A 27,445-nucleotide genomic window follows, 5' to 3' on the forward strand; every position below is an offset into this window, starting at 1 on the left:
GCTCATAGGAGCCTATCTCCTGTTTCTGTAGTGTGAGGCACAAATACACCCCGTGGACAGAACACTAGTCCATTGCAGTCTTTAGTATGACTCGGCTAGGGATCGAACTCCCAACCTTTCTATCTCAGGCAGGACACTCTAACCACTAGTCCACAAGGTGCTGTTGTAACATAGTGGAAAGTGTGTATGGAGAGAGTGAGACTTACTGTGGCCAGCCCTCCCCAGTGGAGACAGTAAACAGAGTGAGTAGGGCCCAGACTATGTTGTCATAGTGGAAGTCATGTCTTCTCCAATCCCTTCTCTTCACTTCCTTTTTATCCTTCTCATAGTCAATGTAGAAGCCTCTGAAAGGAAGAGACAGACACACAGTGTACAATAGACATTCAGTGGACAAAGAAGCAGTAAAAAACATGACCATACTGTAGGTCTCCAATAGGTCTCCAATAGGTCTCCATCCACCACAACTACAGTATGTTAGTGTTCTGTAAGGCCCAGTGTATGAGCGTATACAGGCAGCTCAGCAGACACCTACTGGCAGTCCTTCTCTGTGTCTTTGGATCCGTCTGTGCAGTAGAAGAACTTCCCTTTGAACAGCTGCACAGCGATGACGGCGAAGATGAACATGAAGAGCTTGTAGACGATGAGGATGTTGAAGACGTTCTTCAGAGAGGTCACCACACAGTCAAACACTGCCTACACACACAGGCAGAGGACGAAGCATGATGGAAGGCAATTGAAAAAGAGAGTCAAAGAAAGTGATACACTAAAACTGTGGGGGTTCAGCTTTCGTCCAGTTAGCCAGTGATTTGTTGAGGCTGACTTTTATTTTATATATATATATATATATTTTTTTTCATTTTTCTCCCCAATTGGTAGTTACATTCTTGTTCCATCGCTGCAACTCCCATACGGACTCAGGAGAGGCGAAGGTCGAGAGCCGTGTGTCCTCCAAAACAGGACCCCGCCAAGCTGCACTGCCTCTTGACACAAAACCCACTTAACCCGGAAGCCAGCTGCACCAATGTGTCAGAGGAAACATTGTACACCTGGTGACCGTGTCAGTGTGCATTGCACCCAGCCCACCACAGGAGTCGCTAGAGCGCAATGGGACAAGGACGACCCAGCCGGTCAAACCCTCCCCTAGCCCAGATGATGCTGGGCCAATTGTGTGCCGCCTCATGGGTCTCCCAGTTGCTGCCAGCTGCGTCACTACAGATCCTGGTTCGATCCCAGGCTGCACATGCGATGCAGTGCCTTAGATGTTCATCAAAGCTGGGACTGAGAGACTGAAAAGCAGCTTCTATCTCAAGGCCATCAGACTGTTAAACAGCCATCACTAACACAGAGAGGCTGCTGCCTACATACAGACTCAAATCATTGGCCACTTTAATAAATGGATCACTAGTCACTTTAACTAAGGCCACTTTAATAATGTTTACATATCTTACATTACTCATCTCATTCTGTATGTATATACTGTATCTGATACCATCTATTGCACCTTGTCTATGCCGCTCGCAATCGCTCATCCATATATGTATTCTTGTTCCATTCCTTTAGATTTGTGTGTATTAGGTAGTTGTGGTGTTATATTACTTGTTAGATATTACTGCACTGTCGGAACTAGAAGCACAAGCATTTCAGTACACTCACATTAACATCTGCTAACTATGTCTATGTGACCAATTAAATGTGATTTGATTTGATTAGACCTTTTCACCACTCGGGAGGCCCTTAACGCTGACTTCTAACTCAAGTGGTATAAATAGCATACACTTGTCCAATATGATCCCAAACTGTTGTTGCTACATGAGTGATTGGAAGAGGACTGTATTACCCTGTAGATCTTTATTTCACTTTCCATTCCCAGGACAATCAGGTCTATTGATTGCAGTGTGTCTGGTATCAGCTGACTGACTGACTCCCTGGTCCACTCACACAGATATCAGTCGGACTCATTTCCGCATTCCCCTTGACAGATACACACTCCCCCCCCACCCCCCACCAGCAGAAATGGAATGTGTGAGGTTTGGGAAATTCAGTCTTGACAAAATGTTTTCATGCTCGAACGCCAGGTTTATCACCTCATCTATCAATCTTTTCTCTAGATGATTCTCTGCTGCCTGGAAACCCTCATGTGGAAATAGGTGTGACTAAATGGATGTGTGGCTACTGACCTAATACCGTTATACCACACACATAGACAGTACTGCAGCCTTGATAAACCCCGAACAGCCTGATAGAGCTGCCCTGTAGTCTATCCCTCCAACTCTTGACTGGGGCAGGCACTGTTAACATGGGAAGCAATTGCTGAGAAAGCAAATGGAAAAGGTTACCTTAAGTTTCGGTAGTCTCTTGATGGTCTTCAGGGGCCTCAGGACACGCAGGACCCGAAGAGACTTGATGGTTTTGATGTCCCGTCCTTTATTATTTCTACAAGTAAAAACACATAGAATGAAGACCTGATAAACTCACTCCAACACTGAGCTAACCATATTACAGGAGATGTATTGCTGTTCTTTACATCTCGGATTAGAAAGAGATATAGTGTCATAAAAAAGTATTTTCCCCTTTTCTGATTGTCTCAGTTTTTCATATTTTTGATACTGAATGTTATCAGATCTTCAAACAAAACCTAATATTAGATAAAGGGAACCTGAGTTCACAAATAACAAAAAAAAAGTACACTTACTTTATTTATTTAATTAGTAAAGTTATGCAACACCAAATTCCACTGTGTGAAAAAGTAGTTGCCCCCTTACACTCAATAACTGGTTGTGCCTCCTTTAGCCGCAATGATTGCAACCAAATGCTTCCTGTAGTTGTTGATCAGTCTCTCACATCGCTGTGGAGGAATTGTGGCCCACTCTTGCATGCAGAACTGCTTTAACTCGGTGACATTTGTGGGTTTTCAATCAGGAACTGCTAGTTTCAAGTCCTGCCACAATATCTCAATTGGGATTAGGTCTGGAATGACTAGGCCATTACAAAATCTCAATATTTGTTGCATTTGAACCATTTTCATGTAGACTTGATTGTGTGTTTGGGATCATTGACTTGCTGCGTGACCCAGCTGCAGATGGCCTGACATTCTCCTGTAGAATTCACTGATACAGAGCAGAATTTATCATTCCTTCTATTAAGGCAAGTCGTCGCCAGACATAATGGGACCCACCTAGTCCAAAAAGTTGACTCAAGTTTGCCAAAAAGCACCTGGATGATCAGCAAGACCCTTGGAGGAAGGTGCTAGCGACAGATGGGTCAAAAGTATAACTTATTGGAGGACATGGGTCCCATTATGCCTGGCAAAAACCAAACACTGCATTCCACAGTAAGAACCTTATACCAACGGTCAAGTATGGTGGTGGTAGAGTAGAATTCTGCTATGTATTAGATAATTCTACAGGTGAATGTCAGGCCATCCATCTGTGAGCTGATGCTGAAGCGCAGCTGGGTCAAGACAATGATCCAAAACGAACAATCAAGTCTATATGAAAATGGCTAAAAGGCAACAAAATTGAAATTTTGGAATGGCCTAGTCAAAGTCCAGACCTAATCCCAAATGTTGTGGCAGAACTTGACACGAGCAGTTCATGTGAGCAGTTCAGAATTCCTCCACAGTGAAGTGAGACACTGATCAACAACTACAGGAAGCGTTTGGTTGGAGTCATTGCAGCTAAAGGAGGCACAACCAGTTATTGAGTGTAAGGGGGCAATTCTTTTTTCACACAGTGGAATTTGGTGTTGCATAACTTTGTTTATGAAATCAATTAAAGAGGTATGTAATTGCTGTGTTATTTGTTCAATCAGTTTCCTTTATTCAAATTTTAGGTTTAGGTTGAAGAACTTATAACATTGAGTATCAGAAATATTTAAAAGTAGAGAACATTAGAAAGGGGGCAAATACTTTTTCATAGCACTAAAGGAGGAAAGACAGGATGCTGTTGACAACTGTTAAGAAATGAGCAGAAAGAAAGGGAGTGAAGAAAGTGTTTTTACCCCAACACATTCCTGGCAGTCCCACAGCAACACAATCCACAGGAGCAGAGGACGACAGAGAGAAAGACATGATACTGAACATGTACATCTCAGGGTGGGAAAAACATGTATATCACAAAACAGAGTGAAAAACGATGCTATGTCCAATCCAGTCAAGCTACACTGGCAGTTTACAGTCTAGCACTGTACACTACACAAACCACTACGCAGGAAGTTATAACATATGCAAGGTCACATGACTCACGTGAGGGCGAAGGCCACCAGAGCTCCGACCACCACGATAAAGTCTAGAATGTTCCACAGGTCCCGGAAATAGGAGCCGTCATGGAGAATCAAGCCCTGGTCTATCATCTGTCAAATACACATCTTATTAAGTCATTTGAAAACAGCACTAAATATTGGCATAGGGGGGCCTCACTGTTAATTAGCAAAATACTGTACATTCTGTCTATCTGACATTACATTTTCCCTGGACTACCCACTGGGCACAGACGTCATTCATTGAAATGACATGGAAACAACATTGATTCAACCAGTGTGTGCCCAGTGGGTAACAGCTTATGGCAAACATGTTCATGTACCATCTGTCAAATCCAACTGACACCACTACAGTATGGTATGTCCACTGTTTTAAAACAGGATTCCTGCTGATTGAATAACTCACCTTTATTATCATTTCAAATGTAAAGACACCTGTGAACACGTAGTCAAAGTAACGCAAAACCTGTGGGGTACAAAGTAGACAAATATATTAATACATTAATCACAATATTGGACTCCAGGGGTTGATGAAGAACATTTCATTATTTGCCATTAGCTCATACATTACAGGAGAACAAAAAGCACTTATGACCAGAGAGAGACTCTGAGATACTATGTTTAATGTGTTGCATCTGTTCTTCACCACTGAACTAGGGACACATTTTGCTTTTAGGAAAACAACTTGTCTCTTTAATGGTCACATTGATTACGTACCCCGAAGGCCTTTTATTTCTAAGACGATGCTTTTAAGTGGCGCCCTTCTGATGAATATGTGCTTTGATTATCTTCCTTGCATATCACACAGGCCCATTTAATTTCCAACTCAATCTGCCTCAATCACCAACATCCAGAGAAGTCCCCCCATTAAGTCACCGTGGGAGACCCTCACAAAGCAGTTTAATTAATGCTTTCATTTAGTCTTTCAGCTAGTACAGGGCCAGATATGAGACCCCAGGCACACATTCCCAAGGATTAGTTTTTACTTGAAGGAACTTCTGTAACCACATACAAAACAATGGCATCAAAAAAAATGATGTGCTATCTGTTTGGTTTGTTGTCGTATAAAGAGGCTAAAGCAGAGGCAGCTGTAGGGAATGTGATGTGATGATTCTACACCCCACAACACCCTCCTCTCCTCAATCTGGCTCCTCAGTGTGAGCAGAGAGTGACAACTCTAATATAGATCAGATAGAGTGTCAGACGCAGACACAATCCCCGTCAGTGGGCGCACGTTCGCACCCCTCGTTATGCTGAGAGAAAGATTATACAGCAGAGGAAAACAAAGCAAAACAAAAGCAACCACACACCAAAGACAATAGCCTAGCCACCATTGTGGAGAAGGACAGTTAGAATAGTGAGGCTCAAGGTCAGCGAGGAAAACAGCCATCTGTTGAGTCCATGTATAGCCCAGTGACCAGACTGGCTCTCACTTTGTTCCAGTTAGAGGTGGCTGACACGGGGTCCTCTGCAGCCAGGGCGATACTGCTGGCAGCGATCACCAGCAGGATGCATGTCTCAAAGTAACGCAGGTTCACCACATAGTGACAGGCCCGGCGGATCCTAGAGAAGGAACAGAGGACACAGGTTGATGGTACTATGATGATGGTGTTAGGATGATGGTACTATGATGATGGTGTAATGTTAATGGTGTTAGATGATGGTACTAGAATGATGGTACTATGATGATGGTACTAGAATGATGATGTTAGGATGGTGGTACTTGGATACTGGTACTAGAATGATGGTGTTGAGATGATGGTACTTGGATGATGGTGTTAGGATGATGTTGTTAAGTAGATGGTGTTAGGGTGATGGTGTTAGGATTATGGTACTAGGATGATGTTGTTAGGATGATGGTACTATGATGATGGTACTATGATGATGGTGTTAGGTTGTTGGTGTTGAGATTATGGTACTTGGATGATGGTGTTAGGATGATGTTGTTAGGTTGATGGTGTGAGGATGATGGCTGTCTGTCATGGACACTCTTTTTTTGTCATTTCCAGTCACAATTTACAGACTTGTTTACGTGCTGCTGTGCGTTTTGCTGCTAACCCTACTTTGCTACCTGACAACTTTACGGTTTTTACTTTTTAATTAACGTTTATATTTTTAGTTTTTCCCTTTTTCGCTCTACTTTTTTTCATTAAACTTTTTCACTCCGGAAGCTTTATCTGGACGTGGTTCGTCAGGACCTCCACCAGCCGAAGCTAAGTAGTAACATTAACATGAGGCCTTCTAATTGCAGTCGCTGTACTCATAATATACAGGAGAACGATTGCCTTTTGTTGAGGATAGCCGTGCTGCAAGCCCAGCTTCAGACGCAATCGTTAGGCAAGGGTAATTTCAGTGTAGGAAAGGATGAAATAGTGTCTGTGCCACCAGTAAGTACAGATAGTAGTATAAATCCACTCGCACGGTCCCCGCAGCCGGACAACTTTCTCACGGCTTCTGGAGGGAAATGATGTAGGAATGCTCAGCCGGTGTCGCTCATTCAGCCGACAGAAACTTTCAACCAGTTCTCCTCATTAAGCTGCGAGTCAGAGGCCAAGCCCTTTCTGGTCTCTACTCCTCCTGTTACGGGGTCTGAGACGTTGAAGCCTCCCACCATTAGCTCTGACAATTTGAAAACCCTAGTCATTTGGCGACTCCATTACCCACAGTATTAGACTTAAAACGAATCATCCAGCGATCATACACTGTTTACCAGGGGGCAGGGCTACCGATGTTAAGGCTAATCTGAAGATAGTGCTGGCTAAAACTGGCGAGTGTAGAGAGTATAGGGATATTGTTATCCACGTCGGCACCAACGATGTTAGGATGAAACAGTCAGAGGTCACCAAGCGCAACATAGCTTCAGCGTGTAAATCAGCTAGAAAGATTGGTCGGCATCGAGTAATTGTCTCTGGCCCCCTCCCAGTTGGGGGGAGTGATGAGCTCTACAGTAGAGTCTCACAACTCAATCGCTGGTTGAAAACTGTTTTCTGCCCCTCCCAAAAGATAGAATTTATAGATAATTGGCCCTCTTTCTGGGACTCACCCACAAACAGGACCAAGCCTGGCCTGTTGAGGAGTGACGGACTCCATCCTAGGTGGAGGGGTGCTCTCATCTTATCTACGAACATAGACAGGGCTCTAACTCCCCTAGCTCCACAATGAGATAGGGTGCAGGCCAGGCAGCAGGCTGTTAGCCAGCCTGCCAGCTTAGTGGAGTCTGCCATTAGCACAGTCAGTGTAGTCAGCTCACCTATCCCCATTGAGACTGTGGCTGTGCCTCGACCTAGGTTGGGCAAAACTAAACATGGCGGTGTTTGCCTTAGCAATCTCACTGGAATAAATACCTCCTCCATTCCTGCCATTATTGATACTTCATATCTCAAAATAGGGCTACTTAATGTTAGATCCCTCACTTCCAATCAAAATCCAATCAAATTTTATTTGTAACATACACATGGTTAGCAGATGTTAATGCGAGTGTAACGAAATGCTTATGCTTCTAGTTATTATCTGTTCGGAAAGATATCAGTTTGTCTCTGTGGATGGTTTGTCCTCTGACAAATCAACTGTAAATTTTGGTGTCCCTCAAGGTTCCTTTTTGGGACCACTATCGTTTTCACTATATATTTTACCTCTTGGTGATGTCATTCGGAAACATAATGTTAACTTTCACTGCTATGCAGATGACACACGGCTGTATATTTTGATGAAACATGGTGAAGCCCCAAAATTGCCCTCGCTGGAAGCCTGTGTTTCAGACATAAGGAAGTGGATGGCTGCAAATGTTCTACTCTTACCCTCGGACAAAACAAAAAGATCTTCTGATAAATCTGACAATTAACCTTGATGGTTGTACAGTCGTTTCAAATAAAACTGTGATGGACCTCGGTGTTACTCTGGATCCTGATCTCTCTTTTGACGAACATATCAAGACTGTTTCAAGGACAGCTTTTTTCCATCTACGTAACATTGCAGAAATCAGAAACTTTCTGTCCAACAATGATGCTGAAAAGCTAGTCCATGCTTTTGTCACTTCTAGGTTAGACTACTGCAATGCTCTACTTTCCGGCTATCTGGATATAGCACTAAATAAACTTCAGTTAGTGCTAAACACGGCTGCTAAATTCTTGACTAGAACCCCAAAATTTGACCATATTACTCCAGTGCTAGCCTCTCTACACTGGCCTCCTGTTAAGGAAAGGGCTGATTTCAAGGTTTTACTCCTACATATCTTTCCGATTTGGTCCTGCCGGACATACCTACAGGTACGCTATGGTCACAAGACACAGGCCTAGAATTTCTAAGCAAACAGCTGGAGGCAGGGCTTTCTCCTATAGAGCTCCATTTTTATGGAATGGTCTGCCTACCCATGTGAGAGACGCAGACTCGGTCTCAACCTTTAAGTCTTTACTGAAGACTCATCTCTTCAGTAGGTCCTATGATTGAGTGTAGTCTGGCCCAGGAGTGTGAAGGTGAACGGAAAGGCACTGGAGCAACGAACCGCCTTTGCTGTCTCTGCCTTGCCGGTTCCCCTCTCTCCACTGGGATTCTCTGCCTCTAACCCTATTACAGGGGTTGAGTCACTAGATTACTGGTGTTCTTCCATGCCGTCCCTAGGAAGGGTGCGTCACTTGAGTGGGTTGAGTCACTGACGTGATCTTCCTGTCTGGGTTGGCGCCCCCCCCTGGGTTGTGCCGTGGCGGAGATCTTTGTGCGCTATACTCGGCCTTGTCTCTTCAGTAGGTCCTATGATTGAGTGTAGTCTGGCCCAGGAGTGTGAAGGTGAACGGAAAGGCACTGGAGCAACGAACCGCCCTTGCTGTCTCTGCCTGGCCGGTTCCCCTCTCTCCACTGGGATTCTCTGCCTCTAACCCTATTACAGGGGCTGAGTCACTGGCTTTACTGGTGTTCTTCCATGCTGTCCATAGGAAGGGTGCGTCACTTGCATGGGTTGAGTCACTGTCGTGATCTTCCTGTCTGGGTTGGCGCCCCCCCTTGGGTTGTGCCGTGGCGGAGATCTTTGTGCGCTATACTCGGCCTTGTCTCAGGATGGTAAGTTGGTGGTTGAAGATATCCCTCTAGTGGTATGGGGCTGTGCTTTGGCAAAGTGGGTGGGGTTATATCCTGCCTGTTTGGCCCTGTCCGGGGTATTGTTGGATGGGGCCACAGTGTCTCCTGACCCCTCCTGTCTCAGCCTCCAGTATTTATGCTGCAGTAGTTTATGTGTCGGGGGGCTAGGGTCAGTCTGTTATATATGGAGTATTTCTCCTGTCTTATCCGGTGTCCTGTGTGAATTTAAGTATGCTCTCTCTAATTCTCTTTCTTTCTTTCTTTCTTTCTCTCTCGGAGGACCTGAGCCCTAGGACCATGCCTCAGGACTACCTGGCCTGATGACTCCTTGCTGTCCCCAGTCCACCTGGCCCCTCTAGAGACAGCAGAAGAACTCTCTAGAGACAGCAGAAGCGGTAGAGATACTCTGAATGTGATCGGCTATGAAAAGCCAACTAACATTTACTCCTGAGGTGTTGACCAGTTGCACCCTCGACAACCACTGTGCTTATTATTATTTGACCCTGTTGGTCGTCTATGAACACTTGAACATCTTAGCCATGTTCTGTTATAATCTCCACCCGGCACAGCCAGAAGAGGACTGGCCACCCCTCATAGCCTGGTTCCTATCTAGGTTTCTTCCTAGGTTCTGGCCTTTCTAGGGAGTTTTTCCTAGCCACCGTTCATCTACACCTGCATTGCTTGCTGTTTGGGGTTTTAGGCTGGGTTTCTGTACAGCACTTTGAGATATCAGCTGATGTAAGAAGGCCTTAAAAATACATTTGATTTGATGTTAGGTGCTTTTACACCTGCATTGTTTGCTGTTTGGGGTTTTAGGCTGGGTTTCTGTACAGCACTTTGAGATATCAGCTGATGTACGAAGGGCTATATAAATACATTTGATTTGATTTTGATTTGATGTTAGGTTGATGGTGTTAGGTTGATGGTTTTAAGTTGATGGTGTTAGGTTGATGGTGTTGAGATGATGGTACTATGATGATGGTGTTAGGATGATGTTGTTAGGTAGATGGTGTTAGGGTGATGGTACTCGGATGATGGTGTTAGGTTGATGGTGTTAGGACAATGTAATAGGAGTAGCAGAGAGGAGCAGAGGGAGACTTACGGGTTGCCAGGTTTGAAGATGAACATGCTGTCAGGCGTGACAATATTGGCTGGGCTGGTTAACTGCTCCTCTTCTTTCTCAGGCTTGGACGCCTCCATGTCTTTACTGTTACCTGGAAGAGGTAGAGAATGTGGGTGTGCTGCTGTGCTCTGATTGTGGTACCATGCTGTGATATCAGAGATATCTCCAACCCCCAAGAGATGGAGGCTTTCATACACCAAGGCATTTCATACACCTCACAGCTGAACTATTTTTAATGTGAGTAGAGCACACTGAATGCACATATGTGATAGAATAAGGACACACTTGAAGGTGTTACCTGTGATGGGGGTGAGCTCTAGTGAAGACTGAACATTGGTCACCTCTATGTAGATACTGGAGCTCAGAGGGGACTTATCCTGGATCAGAGTGGTGGCGTTGTTACCAGTATCACTGTCTCTTGTCTGGCCCTCTGGGAGCTCCGGTACTGCAGCCTGAAATGGCTGAATGGGGGGTGGTTCTGACTGTGGACCCTCCTCCCTGTTCTGCAGCTCAGGACCCCCAGCCTGGTTAGGGTCACCCTGTCTGTGGAGGAGCAGAGGGACAAGGGACAACATCTTGGCTTGGAGTCTGGATTCACTGGGGATTTGTTGCATTTTGGGCACCCTGAAGTCTGATACATTGAACATAGCAGAAAACTGTCTACAGAATACTATACAAACAGTCTACTATTTATTGAACTAATAGAACTAGCTGTACATCAGTGTCAGTTTCTCCTCACCTGTGTTCAGCTTCTCTGGTCTCAGAAGGCTGGCTGGTCTCTGCCGTGTTACAGGCTCTCCTCTCCTTGTCCTGTCGTTCCTCTGGGGTCTTTCTCTCCTTGCTGACAGAGCGACTGCTCCCTTCCCCCTGGGGTGAGTCCAGGCCTCTAGCCCCAACCTGGGCTTCCTGGTGCCCTGTGCCCCTTGGCCTCCTGAGCCTCATCCCTGCCATGTCAGGGGTCAGGGTGTCACCAGCAGGAGGGCGGAACTTACGCACTGCTCTCTGCCTTCTCTCCCCATTTAACCTGGGGCTCCTGCGGCCATTGAGACCTGGGTGGCAGTGGTCGGTGTCATCAAGCTGGCCTTCTGGGCATGGCTCAGATTCAGTGGGCTCCGGAATGGACACAACTGTGGACGTGGGGGGGTCAGGCAGGGGACTGTCGATGGGTATGGGTGGCTCTGCTAAAGGGACGGACAAGGGGGCCTCAAGGACCCCCATGGACAGGGGTGGCTCCTCTAGAGTTTGGTCCATGGGCTTGGGGGGCTGAGCTGTGGAGGCCGTAGGGTCAGCCGTGGGGTCAGCCAGCTTCAGGCTGCCTGTGGGTGTGCCTGTGGCTTTGAGGTTGTGGGGGCATCCAGGGGGCGCTTCCTGCTCCTCACTGGGGCTGCTGAAGAGGATCTCTCGGCTGGACATCTGCCGGTGCCTGCGCAGTTGGCTGGTTCTCTGCTCCCACACAGACATGGTCATCCGTCTTCTCCTCTCTCCCCTGGACATGAAAGAGTTAGAGGAATTCAATGGCGGGCAGGGGGGCCCCTCGGCGAGGCTCTCAGCCTCCTCCAGAGAGTAGGCAGGCCGGCTCCTGTGTATCGCTCTTTTCCTGTACAGGTAAGGTCTCCTCCTCCTGCTGGGAGAGAGGACAACAACACTGTCAGGATGAGCAGTAAGGGAGATAGCAACACAGTACTTGTCTAAAACAGTGATATACACTGAATGTTGTAAGCTCTACTTTTTTATTTTAAACCCATTCCAAAATGTTTTTAAATTTATTTTACTTGCTTGTGTACAAATGTTTGTGAAATATACATTTATAAATACAACATTTGTACAAAATCAGTGAGCAGTTGGAACACATTCAAGAAAAGGCAATCTAGTCTGATTTTCAAAGCTTGGTAAAACAAGATCCAGAATTTTAATTAAGCATTGATGAAAAACAATTCACTGGATCAATGAAGATGTTATGTAATAAATTAAGCAAAATGTAATAACTATAATGAAAGTGCGAGATGTAGAAACCAGTGGAACTGATATTAAATGCAGCTCCAAGTACTGTAAGATTCTGGAAGTAAAACGAGGAATGTAATAAAATGAGAACAGAAGATTTACCCAGTTAAGAAAATCAGGCAGTTTGTTTTGAAATTGAAATGAACAGACAGTGTTAATACTTACTCGTACTTGTACTCTTGTGTGGTCCGTGTTATCAATAAGCGATTGGTTGAAAACAAGACATTAGTGCTTTTGTGAGCAGAGACAAAACAGGCCCTGAGACACAGTTCAAAACACATGACCAATTTCAATGGATCACTATTAGACTATAGTCTACTGCATTGTATTTCTGTATAGCCGAAATCATTATTTTCTGTATTACCAAGTAGGAAAATCCTCTTAAATGATTCAACCAAATGAATATTGCCTAAATGTTTTGTATTGTGTCTCTAGCCAGGCAAAGCGCCACATGACAAACAGGATGGCAGCAGTATTAGATCAGAACAACATTAACATCAACAGGTGCAACATATAAAATATTCAGGAAGTTTGAAATGTTTAAGACATTCAGAGATACAGTATGGCACAGGAATAAAACACAGAAATGGCCTTCATTGGCACAAACAGAACAGAGACGGAGATCGTTTAGGCAAAGCAACCATATCAGTTTGCATTATGTGTGCAGCGCTCCTCTCCAATGTTGTGCCAGGGTAACATTCTCATTGGTCATGCTGGTCAGAGAGAGACATGCACCCACCGCTCTCTACATTATCAGGAGTCTCAGACATGCTTCAACCTTTTTCACTTAGTCAACATCATCATCATCATCATGCTCTGAAGGTCAGTTGTGCAAGAGCCCCCGGAAGGAAGACAGTTACAGCATTTCACCCCAAACATCACTGACATGATGCAATGCTACCAAAGTTCAAAGTTTTCTCCAAACACAGATGCTGGAAAACCCTATGGTATTCAAATCTCATCAATGTGATTCGACAAGTGCCTGACCCTGAATATGTCATAAGGTACACTGCAAAACCCTGCACGTATATCTATGCCTCAACCTGGGTGAACCTAGATGAAAAACCAACAACTTCAAGATACTGAGGCAAAAATCCTGCAGTTTGATCTTTCCGCATAAGCAATTCATAGAACTGTTTATATTTGTATCACCACAGCTCTGCTAATCTTTACTTCTGCTGTACTAACGTATTGCCAAGGAGAACTAATGCTGCACAGCATGAGACCAAAATGTTTCATTATGAAACATTTTTTAATTATTTTTCCGTGCATGTGGTTTGAATGACCATGCAATATGCTGTTCATTTTCAACATGCGTACCATCTCTCTATGTTGCACCATGCCCAAGTACATGCACTTCCACCAGGCAGACTGGGTGTCAGACCATTCATATAGGAAATCAATACCGTGGGCTTTGATGAAATAACATTACTTTATGACTCTTGTCTCTTATAACCCAACATGGCATGTCTAGATCACTTCCTGACACTTGGTAATTCTTCTACTTATTCCAAAAACATAATGATTACAAAAAATCAGTATTGTGAAAGTAAGGGTAACTAAGTACTGCAATATATTTCTCTAATGGGAATGATATATTAATTTGGATGCCAGTAATGCTGTTTCTATGACAACGGTATAGGCTCATCCCTGCAGATCCTGGGAAGACTGCCGGTAGCCATGGTGACACACTGTTGAATTTAGAGCAAATTATATAGGTACAAGCTAAAGCAGACCTATAGACCTTATCATGAAGGGCATATCAATACCTCTTTAGTTGTTCAGTTCAGTTGTTTCCAGTACATATTTTCAGCAATATAAACATCATTATGAAGGGCACTACGACTGTCTGGGGCTCCATTATAAGGCTCCAATTACAGTAGCCTGTGCCTCGATCAAACTGACTAAATAAACTATAATTTACCAGTAACACAAACTACACTAGGAACACCTGCTCATCCATTACATAGTCTGACCAGGTGAATCCAGGTAAAAGCTGTGATCCCTTATTGATGTCACCTGTTATATCCATTTCAATCAGTGTAGATGAAGGGGAGGAGACAGGTTAAAGAAGGATTTTTAAGCCTCGAGACAATTGAGACGGATTGTGTATGTGTGCTATTCAGAAGATGAATGGGCAAGACTAAATATTTAAGGGCCTTTAAACAGGGTATGGTAGTAGGTGCCAGGTGCACTGGTTAGGGGTGGCAGGGTAGCCTAGTGGTTAGAGTGTTGGGCTAATAACTGAAAGGTTGAAAGTTCGAATCCCTGAGCTGGCAATGTACAAATCTGTCGTTCTGTCAGCCTCAACCACTCCCTTCCTTTAGTGTTGTCTGTGCTGCAGCAGTAGCCTCTGGTGGGATTACACAGTGTTAGTACGGTTAGTTAGCAGTCTATTAGAGTCCTGAGGGAGACAGAGAGGAAGGGGAACAGGCAGCAGGGGTACACACACCACTTACTGTGATGACATCAGGGAAGACATGGCCCCAACTTCCTTGGCTTTTTGGAGAGCATGTTTCTGATTGAAAGCAGCCTCTTCGTCCTCTTCGTCCTAGATATAAGATTGCATAGAACAGAATAAATAATCACAGATGCTGTTGAGAGCGGGTATCATCTTCAATTATGGGAAGACTAGTGAATTGTTGAAAGGAGATTTTTTACCTTGGTTAGTTCCTGGGCATTAGCCAGATTGTCCACAGCAATGGCCAAGAAGACATTCAGCAGTGTGTCTGGTCACACTCATGTCAAGGACCTACATGTCTGATCTACAAAATCCACACATCAGACATGTAATCTAATCATACTGACAGTGTGAAAAGTGATTTGCTAGCTGAGAAAGGATACAGTTACCAAAGAGTGTGAGCACAATGAAGTATATGGAGGACCACATTCCTGACTTCACTCCTCCCTGGGAGCGGATCCCATTGTACATCACCTCATTCCAGTCTTCTCCTGTCAGGATCTAGATATACAGTGCCTAGTGAAAGTCTACACACCCCTTGCACAGTCTTCAGAGTTTTCTGCCTTAAAAACAGATTACATTTGGGTTTTTTCATACAGATCTACACAACCTACTCCACATTTTCAAAGTGAAAGAAGGTTACAAAACATTTGCCAAATTAAAAATAAACAAAAAAGCTAAGATGTCTTGATTGCGCATGTCTTGGCACCCCAGAGTTAATACTTGGTAGAAGCACCTTTGGCAGCCATTACAGTTGTTAATCATTTTGAATAAGATTCTACTAACCTCTTAGGGGAACATACAGTGCATTCGGAAAGTAGTCAGAACTCTTGACTTTTTCCACATTTTGTTATGTTACAGACTTATTCTAAAATTGATTAAATTCATATTTTTCCTCATCAATCTACACACAATACTGTCACACCCTGATCTGATTCACCTGTCTTTGTGATTGTCTCCACCCTACTCCAGGTGTCGCCCATCTTCCCCATTATCCCTTGTGTATTTATACCTGTGTTCTCGGTTTTTCTGTTGCCAGTTTGTATTGTTTTGTCAAGCCTACCAGCAGTTTTCACTCTGCTCCTGTCTCTCGATTGTTCCTGTTTCGTAGTTTCCCCGCTGTTGACCATTCTGCCTGCCATGACCCTGAGCATGCCTGTCCTGACCCTGAGCCTGCCTGCCATCTTGTACCTTTTCCCTGCCTTTTGCCTGCCCCTGTTGGATTAATAAACTGTTGTTACTTCGACGTTGTCTGCATCTAGGTCTTACCTGAAACATGATAGTACGAACTGGCCATGACTGAACCAGCAGACTCGGACCAGCTGCGCCACGCCATCTTCTCCCAAGGAGCCACCATTGATAGGCACAAGGAATTGCTTCGTGGCCTTATGGAGGGGGTCCACACCTTGGCCGAACGTCATGACTTGGCGTTGGACATCTTGCTGGAGCAATTCCGCGGGTTGGCTGAGAGGCAGCCTACTATGACTGTAACCTCACAGCCCCTCAGTAACTCAGCTGTTAGCAGCGTCGCCTCACCGGTCACTCCGCCTTCCCGGGAGCCTATTCGGGCACCTGTCGGGCGTTTCTAGCTCAGTGTGCCCTCATCTTCGAGCTTCAGCCCTCCCTCTTTACCCTCAGACCGACCCATTCTCCGGGAGAGAGGCGGCCCGAAAGCTACTCCAGCTTCGGCAGGACTCCCGCAGGACTCTAGCACTACTCTGCCCCGGGGATGACTGTACTCTCTGTCAGGACCAGAGACCAAGGCGATGGAGACCTACATTGGGGACTCCCTCGCTGCAGGATTCATCCATCCTTCTTCCTCTCCCGCTGGCGAAGGGTTCTTCTTTGTGGAGAAGAAGGACAAGACCCTGTGCCCGTGCATCGACTACCAGGGTCACAACGACATAACGGTGAATATCCGCTACCCCTCATCTCCTTGGCCTTCGAGTCGCTCCAGGGGGACAGATCTGGTGCAGATACGGGAAGGGGACTAGTGGAAGACCGCCTTCAACATGGCCAGCGGTCACTACGAGTTTCTGGTCATGCCATTTGGCCTTACCAACGCCCCTGCTGTGTTCCAGACTCTAGTTAACGATGTTCTCCCGCTCCACCCAAGAACCTGTGGTCCATGTCCGACAGGTTTTCCAACGCCTCCTGGAGAACCAGCTGTTTGTAAAAGCAGAGAAGTGCGAGTTCCATCCTCCTTTTTCTGGGTTACATCATTGCTGCAGGGAATGTACAAATGGATCCCGGGAAGGTGAGAGCGGTGGTGGATTGGCCCCAGTCTACTACTCCCCTGTCAGCACTCACCTCGCCCAAGGTTCTGTTCATGTGGTCTCCAGCTGCTGACCGGGCGTTCCGGAACCTCAAACATCACTTCACCACAGCTCCCATCTTGGTTCATCCTGACCCATTCCGTCAGTTCTTGGTAGAGGCCAATGCTTCGGATGTCGGTGTGGGGGATATCATGTCCCAGCGTTCTGCCCTGGACCTCAAGCTACATCCCTGCACCTTCTTTTCCCATTGCCTCAACGCCATGGAGAAAACTGCGATGTGGGGAATCGTGAGCTTCTCGCGGTGAAGATGGCGTTGGAGGAATGGAGGCACCGGTTGGAGGGTGAGGGACGGCCGTTCATCGCGTGGGCCGACCACAAGAACCTGGAGTATCTCCGCACCGCCAAGCGCCTCAATTCCAGCCAGGCTAGATGGGCCCTGCTGTTCACATGGTTCAACTTCTCCCTCTCTTACCGGCCGGGATCCAAGAATGTCAAGCCGGATGCGCTGATAACTGGATGTTCGTTCCTGACGCCGTCCTGGAGTGGGCCCACTCCTCCAGGCTTGCCTGCCACCTGGGCTCCCGTTGGACCCTGGCTTTTGTGCGACAACGCTTTTGGTGGCCTACCATGGTCCCTGATGTGTCTGCATAGAACAAGACTCCTCTGCAAGCTCCAGCTGGTCTCCTCCAACCTCTGCCTGTTCCTCACCGTCCCTGGTCTCACATCTCCCTGGACTTTGTCATGGTCTTCACCCATCTGATGGCAATACCACCGTCCTGACCATGGTGCATCGGTTTCCAAATCCACCCACTTCCTTCCTCTCCACCAACTACCCTCTGCCAAAGAGATTACCCAGCTCATGGCGCAGCATGTCTTCCGGACCTATTGTCTACCAGTAGACATGGTCTCTGACCGGGGTCCTCAGTTCTTGTCCCAGTTCTGGAAGGCATTCTGCACCCTCATTGGGTCATCGGCCAGCCTGTCCTCTGGGTTCCACCCCCGTCCAACAGCCAGTCGGAGCGAGCCAACCAGGAACTAGAGACTACTCTGTGCTGCCTGGTCTCCACCAACCCCATCACCTGGAGCCAGCAGCTTGTGTGGGTCGAATACGCCCGCAACACCCTTCCCTGCTCTGCCACTGGCCTATCACCTTTTGAATCTTCCCTGGGGTATCAGCCCCCGCTCTTCACTGAGCAGGAAGTAGAGGTCGGCATAAATTCTGCCCAGATGTTTGTCCACCGCTGTCATCATACCTGGAGGAGAGCCCGGTTGGTCCTCCTCAAGACCACCTCCAGGTATCGACGACAAGTAGATTGGACCCTGGCCACTGGACCCTGGCTCCCCGGTATCGGCTAGGGCAGAAGGTATGGCTGTCCACACGGTTTATCGGCCCATTTCCCATCTGCAAAGTCATTAGCCCCTCTGCTGTTCAACTTCTGTTGCCCCTGTTGCCCTGTTTGTCGTGCCTTCTTCACGACTGTCTTGGTATGTTCGGACCATGATAGTTCGTTGGTGATCTGGACACCAAGGAACTTGAAACTCTCGACCCGCTCCACTACAGCCCCGTCGATGTTTATGGGGGCCTGTCCGGACTGCCTTTTTCCTGTAGTCCACAATCATCTCCTTTGTCTTGCTCACATTGAGGCAGAGGTTATTGTCCTGGCACCACACTGCCAGTTCTCTGACCTCCTCCCTATAGGCCGTCTCATCATTGTCGGTGATCAGGCCTACCACTGTTGTGTCGTCAGCATACTTGGAGTCATGTTTGGCCACGCAGTCGTGGGTGAACAGGGAATACAGGAGGGGACTAAATACACACCCCTGAGGGGCCCCAGTGTTAAGGATCAGCGTGGCAGACGTGTTGTTGCCTACTCTTACCACCTGGGGGCAGCCCATCAGGAAGTACAGGATCCAGGTGCAGAGGGAGGTGTTAAGTCCGAGAGTCCTTAGCTTAGTGATGCGCTTCATGGTCACTATGGTGTTGAACGCTGAGCTGTAGTTGATGAACAGTATTCTTACATAGGTGTTCCTTTTGTCCAGGTGAGAAAGGGCGGTGTGGAGTGCGATTGAGATTGCGTCATCTGTGGCGGTATGCGTATTGGAGTGGGTCTAGGGTGTCCTGGAGGATGCTGTTGATGTGAGCCAGCCTTTCAAAGCACTTCATGGTTATCGACGTGAGTTCCACGGGGAAGTAGTCATTTAGGCAGGTTACCTTCGCTTCCTTGGGCACAGGGACTATGGTGGTCTGCTTGAAACATGTAGGTATGACAGACTCGGTCAGGGAGAGGTTGAAAATGTCAGTGAAGACACTTGACAGTTGATCTGCGCATGATTTGAGTACAAGTCGTGGTAATCCGTCTGGCCCAGCGGCTTTGTGAATGTTGACCTGTTTAAAGGTTTTGTTTATATTGGCTGCCGAGAGCGTTATCACACAGTCATCCATTCATTGGGCAGCTTGCGTCTGGGTTTCCCTTTGTAGTCCGTAATAGTTTTCAAGCCCTGCCACATCCGACGAGCATCAGAGCCGGTGTAGTTGGATTCAATATTAATCCTATATTGACGCTTTGCTTGTTTGATGGTTTGTCTGAGGGAATAGCGGCATTTCTTATTAGCGTCCAGATTAATCTCCCGCTCCTTGAAAGCGGCAGCTAAGCCTTTAGCTCGATGCGGATGTTACCTGTAGTCCATGGCTTCTGGTTGGGAGTGTACGTACAGTCACTGTGGGGACGACGTCATCGATGCACTTATTGATGAAGCCGATGACTGAGGTGGTGTATTCCTCAATGCCATTGGATGAATCCCGGAACATATGCTAGTCGGTGCTAGCAAAACAGTCCTTTAGTGTAGCATCCGCGACATCTGACCACTTCCGTATTGAGCGAGTCACTGGTACATCCTGCTTTAGTTTTTGCTTGTAAGCAGGAATCAGGAGGATAGAATTGTGGTCAGATTTGCCAAATGGAGGGCGGGGGAGAGCTTTGTATGCATCTCTGTGTGTGGAGTAAAGGTGGTCTAGGATTTTTTCCCCCACTGGTTGCACATATGACATGCTGGTAAAAATGTGGTAAAACTGATTTAAGTTTGCCTGCATTAAAGTCCCCGGCCACAAGGAGCACCGCTCTTCTATGCTTATGGCCTTATAGATTTGGCTAAGAGCGGTCTTAGTGCCAGCTTCGCTTTGTGGTGGTAAATAGACGGCTATGAATAATAGATATGAGAACTCTCTTGGTAGATAGTGTGGTCGACAGCTTATCATAAGGTACTCTACCTCAGGCTAGCAATACCTCGAGACTTCTTTAATATTAGACATCACGCACCAGCCGTTACTGACAAAAAGACACACACCCCCACCCCCACCCCTCGTCTTCCTCGAGGTAGGGTCTCTGTTCTGCCGGTGCATGGAAAATCTCACCAGCTCTATATTGGCCGTTTCTTCTTTCAGCTACGTCTCGGTGAAACATAAGATGTTACAGTTTTTAATGTCCCGTTGGTAGGATAATCTTAATAGTAGGTCATCAATTTTACTTTCTAACGATTGCACGTTAGCAAGGAGAATGGAAAGCATTGGGAGTTTACTCGCTCGTCTCCGGCTTCGCAGAAGGTTCCCCGATCTGTGTCCCCTTTTCCAGCGTCTTTTCTTTACGCAAAAGGCGTGGATCTGGGCCTATTCCAGTGAAAGCAGGATATCCTTCTCGAAGTACTCGTTAAAGGAAAAGGTTTCTTCCAGTCCGGTGAGCAATCGCTTTTCTGATGTCCAGAAGTTATTCTCGGCCATAAGAGACGGTAGCAGTAACATTATGTACACAATAAGTGAAAAAAGAAGTTACACAAAATGCAAAAAAAAGAACAAAATTGCACAATTGTTTGGGAGAATGTAAAACTTCAGCTATGTTCTTGGGCGCCATCTTGTGCAAGGTTGGTAGAGTTGTGCAAGGTTGGTAGAATCTTATTAAAAATGATTCATAGCTGTAATGGCTGCCAAAGGTGCTTCCGCCAAGTTTTAACTCTGGGGTGTGAAGACACACAATCAATACATGTACATTTTTTACATTTTAGGACAGCAAAATGTTAAGATTGTGCAAGGGGTGTGTAGAATTTCACTAGCGACTGGAAATACCACATACTGTATCACAGGATTCTCTCACAAGCTACAGAGTAGATCATCTGTAAATTCATGACAATCCAAATATTTATATGGACTCTAAGATTTCCACATGCAAAGCTTTGTTACCTTAATCAAAAACACAAAACTTTACTCAATCAAAACAATTTAATTGAGCCAGACCTGAAAGACAGTCATGATGGCAGCAGGAAATGTGTCAAAGTTTGTAGGAGTGTAGTCTTCAAAGATGAACCTGCATAGAAGGATGAGGACAGAGAGGACATCGAGTTGAGCCAGGATTTTAAAATATTTTTTTCCCAGAGAGAGAAAACATTTTCCCTTTCTCGGTAATAGAGGGGGTACTTTTTCCCCAAAGTCTGTTTTCTTTTCTGTTCTCCAGTGACCAGGCAACATACGTCTCCGGCATGCACTGCATTAATTGAAGTGACAGTTTCACAGAAATTGTCCTTTATCCGTGGGAACATAGCGGCACAACAGCTAAGACTTGATGTGTGACAGAATCTTCTTGGGAAAGACTGAGCCCTGTCAGGGTGTTTTTACACAGGGGATGAAAATGTCCTCTGTGATATCAAATGTCACAAGGAGAAGGTCATGGTGACACAAATCAAACAATCAGTTGTACTACATCCACTTTGATTACATTGACTGCCAGTGTCCATCATAGTTTGTGATGAGATCTGACAGACGGGCAGTAGCAGTTCGTCCTTGTGTCTATGGTACAGTACCTGCCACCGAATAGCTGCATGCCCAGCAGAGCAAAGACCAGGATGAAGAGGAAGAGGAGGAAGATGAGGCTGATGATGGACTTCATAGAATTCATCAGAGATACCACCAGGTTCCTCAGCGACGCCCAGTACCTGTCAATCACAACCAACCGGGGGCGGGATTGGGTGCATTTGAATTCCGTCGAAATAAGAGACAAATTGCTTAATTAACAGTGTCTAAATGTTGCTATTGTGAGTGTTTTCAATTATTTGTAGCCAGCCTGGATATGAACATACGTATCTGCATATCCTATCCCTAGCAGGAGGCTACAAATATCACACAGACGTGACACCCAGCATCTTCATAATCTAGGACATTGATAGCTAGGTGCCAGTGCATTGCCTCATTGCATACTGCAGGAAGAATGTTAGAAACCAATGAGGAGGCCTTGGACTAACTTGGTGATCTTGAATATCCTCAGCAGACGGAGAGCGCGCAGCACACTGATGCCGAAGGACATGTCAGGCCTGAAGAACCCCCACATCACCTCAAAGATGCTGCCCACTATCACCTGTCAACAGAGCCATAAACAACATAGTCACCAGATGTACCAGCACACCAACAGCAGCCTTTAGCATACAGTAAGTATACAGAGAGACAAAGATGAAGGCTGTCCGTTCACAGCTGAGTGCAGAGGTGACAGAAACAGAACAGGGACATTTACTGCACTTCATTAACTAAGTTACACCCATCAGTGTCACTTTCATTAAAAAGTCTTTACAGGTGCAATTTGTTGTTGAAAAATTAACAAAGCAGACACCCCACATCGGTTTTGGCAAAAATTCTGAGGGATGGGTCTGGAGAAATGTAGCCACTCATTCAAAGACAGAGCGACTGATGCAAGGACTGACCATCCAAGATGTCACAATTCTTGTTTTAAGCACATTTTGAGGATATACAGTGTTTGTTTATATGTACAATGTTTACAAACGGAGTAAGAAAAGTTTATATATTCGGTTCTGATGGGGTACAACAGTTGAACTAAGCTCATGTTGCATTTATATTCTTCAAGAATCAATGAGTATATATAATGAATTTATAAGTCTTAAAATGGAAGCAACAACTGCGGATTGCCCCTTTAAGTCACTGTCCAATGTTTTAAGTAAAGCATTTCCTCTCACTCCCTCGTACTGGGGGAAATGTTATAATCTATAGTATGTCCCTGTCTTTCCATCTGGCATGGTGTCTCCATGTTGGTTAGAGATGAGGCAGAAAAATAAAGGGACTCACGCCGCAGTCGAAGCGGTTGAAGGCGGAGTGGAAGTAGAGTCTGGGTCCCAGGCTGTACATCTTTAAACACATCTCAGTGAGAAACAGACCCAGGAAGAGAAACTCTGCATAGTCTGAAATGCAGACAACAACAGCAACAACAACACTCATAAACACAGCAGAAAACAATCATCTCAAAGATGAATGTCACTCGACTTGATTTATTTTGGATGGAGATGATGGTATGTACCTGCGTGTGTGTGTGTGTGTTGTAAGTCGCTCTGGATAAGAGCGTCTGCTAAATGACTTAAATGTAAATGTAAATGTGTGTGTGTGTGTGTGACTTACAGAGGAACACAGACAGCCAGTGGGGCTGGTTGTGATGGACGATGGCCACACAGAGTGTGTTGAGGGCCACCAGGCCCAGTACGGTCCAGTAGAAGGTGTGTGTCTTCACCATGCGGCGGATAGAGATACGCAGCAGACGCTCCTTCCGCTTGAAATAAGCCGTGGGTCCTCTCTTAGCACTCCTGATGCTGGCTCTGGTCATCGGGATGCCTGGAGGGGACAGCCCATTTAAGATCATTACTAAAATCCCTATTAGTGCAATCACAAATAGACAGTATATTTTATTTTCTATTGTTTCACAATAGATACAATTTCTCCAACAGGAAAACAAAGAGCCAAAGGCCTTCTCGTCCATTTAGCTTTGCCACTGACTGTAACATGTAATGATGGCTGGAACTGATGAGCTGCCATTTCCAGTCTTATTCCCAATACGACAATGACAATCTCCTCTGTAATTACAGAGTCTAATACGGAGGGGGTGCCTGTTGCCTGATGGCAGATCATTCAACCATTTGGGATGTTAGCTACAACATACTGCTTTTTTCAGTGGCTTCACACACACACTCACCCACAGAAGAGATGTCACCGTACTGCTCCTCCTCTGGGCCCCGATGGACGGCATCCACCCCTCTCCTCTTGATGGTGGTCCTCTTCAGCACTGCAGCCAAAGGTTTCACATTGTCACCCCGCAGAAAGCCCACACAAAACACAACGTTTCTGACACTCCAAACATGTCATGAGACACACAAGATCATGAGGGCATTACTAACAAGAAGAGAATGGTGAAAATAATAAATGCATTTACATGCCACTGTGTTTGGTGCTTTGGGTATTGTAAAACAGGAGTACAAACATATGCATTTAGTAGACATGTGCAACAGATTACAGCAACATGGTGTTATTAAAATATGCATCTATTGTTATTACTGTATGATGAACCCAACTTAACTTCAACTAATCGTTGTTGTTGTCGGTTCTATTATCTGGGCTATAACCCACACTCACATTAAGTTTGAGACAATATCATACCACAAGCATTCTAAAGAGCTGTATTGATGCACACATATAATTTTATATGTGCCTGATGCGGAAATAAACATTAATTATCAGGGTAAGTTGAACTCTTCCTCCAGCCAACCCTCGTACACCCCCACCACCTTTTGGTTAGCATCTCATTTATTTATTCATATTTACCTAGACTTTCTCCCTTTTAATAAGCCAGTGAACCAATAGTGTTTGCACGAGGCACACACTGGCTGACATCCAGACATTTAATTTGAGTTGCTATGGCAACACTGGCGCACTCTCTCAAAGCTATTACATCTTCTGAATTTGTTTCCACTGGAACAGCTGGAACTTTTTACGGCTACTTTTGGTTCGCTTGTGCCAAATTAAATGTTTGAAGTTCAGAATGGCTCGTGGTTTATTTGTAAGTGTGGTTTGTGGAACAATAGCTGGCTTTATTTAAATGTTCATGTCAGACTGAGTTGTTGAAAAGGAACAAAAGGTGGCAAGTAAGTGTAGAATAGAAGTTGTTCCTCACCATGGTTACCGCCTGTATTCCATTCAGACAGCCTCTTGGGAGCTGTCAATCAACATTTAATAAACACTATTTGTTTGTTTGTTTGTTGGGGGGAATCATGCTTCACTTGATAGAGGCATAGCTTTGTGCAAGGGTTTGTCTTGTAGGTTTAAAAGTCCATATTGATATTGAGGTAGCAGAGATGATTATTTTTGGGGTACAGCATGCATGGTCCTCAATAATCCTAACCAAAGTTGTTTTTGAAGTGCACCACATCAGAAGCAACAACAATGGTATTTTAGGCATAGCTATTCTTGTGAAGATTTGCTTCTAAATATGTCTTTGGAAAAGATATACAGTACCAGTCAAAAGTTTGGACACACCTACTCATTCAATGGTTTTTATTTATTTGTACTATTTCCTACATTGCAGAATAATAGTGAAGACATCAAAACGATGAAATAACGCATATGGAATCATGTAGTAACCAAAAAAGTGTTAAACAAATCAAAAGATATTTTATATTTCAGATTCTTCAAAGTAGCTACCCTTTGTCTTGATGCAGCTTTGCATAGTTTTGATGTCTTCAATATTATTATACAATGTATTTATAATCTTCAAGAATTGTGCAAACTCTTGGCATTCTCTCAACCGGCTTCACCTGGAATACTTTTCCAACAGTCGTGCTTTTCCAACAGTCGTGAAGGAGTTCCCACATAAGCTGAGCACTTGTTGGTTGCTTTTCCTTCACTCTGCGGTCCAACTAATCCCAAACCATCTCAACTGAGTTGAGGTTGGGTGATTGTGGAGGCCAGGTCATCTGATGCAGCACTCCATCACTCTCCTTCTCGGTAAAATAGCCCTTACACTGCCTGAAGGTGTGTTAGGTCATTGTCCTGTTGAAAAACAAATGATTGTCCCACTAAGTGCAAACCAGATGGGATGGTATATCACTGAAGAATTCTGTGGTAGCCATGCTGGTTAAGTGTGCCTTGAATTATAGACAAATCACAGACAGTGTCACCAGCAAATCACCCCCGCACCATCACACTTCCTCCTCCATGCTTCACGTTGGGAACCACACATGGGGAGATCATCCGTTCATCAACTCTTCGCTTCACAAAGAACCAAAAATCGCAAAATTTGACTCATCAGACTAAAGGACAGATTTCCATCGGTCTAATGTCCATTGCTCATGTTTCTTGGCCCAAGCAATTATCTTCCTCTTATCGGTTTCCTTTAGTAGTGGTTTCCTTGCAGCAATTTGACCATGAAGGCCTGATTCACGCAGTCTCCTCTGAACAGTTGATGTTGAGATGTGTCTTTCCTTGAACTCTGTGAAGCATTTATTTGGGCTGCAATTTCTGAGGCTGGTAATTCTAATGAACGTATCCTCTGCAGCAGATGTAACTCTGGGTCTTCCTTTCCTGTGGCGGTCCTCATGAGAGCCAGTTTCATCATAGCACTTGATGGTTCTTGTGACTGCACTTGAAGAAACTTTCAAAATTCTTGACATTTTCCAGATTGACTGACCTTCATGTCTTAAAATAATGATGGACTGTTGTTTCTCTTTGCTTATTTAAGCTGTTCTTACCATAATATGGACTTGGTCTTTTACCAAATAGGGCTATCTTCTGTATACCACCCCTACCTTGTCAAAACACAACTGATTGGCTCAAACGCATTAAGAAGGAAATAAATTCCACAGATAAACTTTTAAGAAGGCACACCTGTTAATTGAAATGCATTCCAGGTGACTATCTCATGAAACTGGTTGAGAGAATTGCACATATGGAATCAGCAAGGCAAATGGTGGCTACCAATACTTTTTTGGTTACTACATGATTCCATATGTGTTATTTCATAGTTTTGATGTCTTCACTATTATTCTACAATGTAGAAAATAGTAAAAATAAAGAAAAACCCTTGAATGAGTTGGTTAGTCCAAACTTTTGACTGGTACTGTATATCGTGAGTACACACAAGCCCAGATATATTACAAAAACAGGATAGCCCACACGTTTAAGAGTATTGCGAGACAAAACTGCTCAAAGTAGTTACACTGTCATGAGAAAGTGTTAGTAAATTACTTTCACAGAGTCAACCAAACAGATTGTACTGTAAGTTCCAACACTCAATGAGACATAATGTATACATATCAGGCCTCAGGAGAGACTGAAATTAACAGTGAGAATCAAAACACCTACTTTTCCTCGCTAGCACTTACCTAAGTAAAATAATGTGTGGTTATCCACAGTGGGGCAAAAAAGTATTTAGTCAGCCACCAATT

The 27,445-nt window shown here is 45.1% G+C and overlaps 1 protein-coding gene across 1 annotated transcript in view; it reads right to left on the reverse strand.

The window, feature by feature from the left end:
* LOC115108739 (probable voltage-dependent R-type calcium channel subunit alpha-1E) overlaps positions 1–27,445 on the reverse strand; it is a 164,141-nt gene that overhangs the window by 15,862 nt on the left and 120,834 nt on the right. Inside the window, exons 11-29 of the mRNA XM_065009058.1 lie at positions 25,177–25,218; positions 24,202–24,291; positions 23,634–23,843; positions 23,307–23,419; positions 22,475–22,587; positions 22,037–22,168; positions 21,474–21,543; positions 15,296–15,413; positions 15,113–15,180; positions 14,911–15,002; positions 11,190–12,074; positions 10,749–10,993; positions 10,430–10,541; positions 5,691–5,820; positions 4,664–4,723; positions 4,244–4,350; positions 2,337–2,433; positions 533–693; positions 207–344 (exon numbers count right to left, since the gene is read on the reverse strand). Of these exons, the coding sequence (XP_064865130.1) occupies positions 207–344; positions 533–693; positions 2,337–2,433; positions 4,244–4,350; positions 4,664–4,723; positions 5,691–5,820; positions 10,430–10,541; positions 10,749–10,993; positions 11,190–12,074; positions 14,911–15,002; positions 15,113–15,180; positions 15,296–15,413; positions 21,474–21,543; positions 22,037–22,168; positions 22,475–22,587; positions 23,307–23,419; positions 23,634–23,843; positions 24,202–24,291; positions 25,177–25,218 (2,983 nt within the window). The remainder of the gene's footprint in view (positions 1–206; positions 345–532; positions 694–2,336; positions 2,434–4,243; positions 4,351–4,663; positions 4,724–5,690; positions 5,821–10,429; positions 10,542–10,748; positions 10,994–11,189; positions 12,075–14,910; positions 15,003–15,112; positions 15,181–15,295; positions 15,414–21,473; positions 21,544–22,036; positions 22,169–22,474; positions 22,588–23,306; positions 23,420–23,633; positions 23,844–24,201; positions 24,292–25,176; positions 25,219–27,445) is intronic.

Source organism: Oncorhynchus nerka, linkage group LG24 (assembly GCF_034236695.1).
Source record: "Oncorhynchus nerka isolate Pitt River linkage group LG24, Oner_Uvic_2.0, whole genome shotgun sequence".
Lineage (NCBI taxonomy): Eukaryota > Metazoa > Chordata > Actinopteri > Salmoniformes > Salmonidae > Oncorhynchus > Oncorhynchus nerka.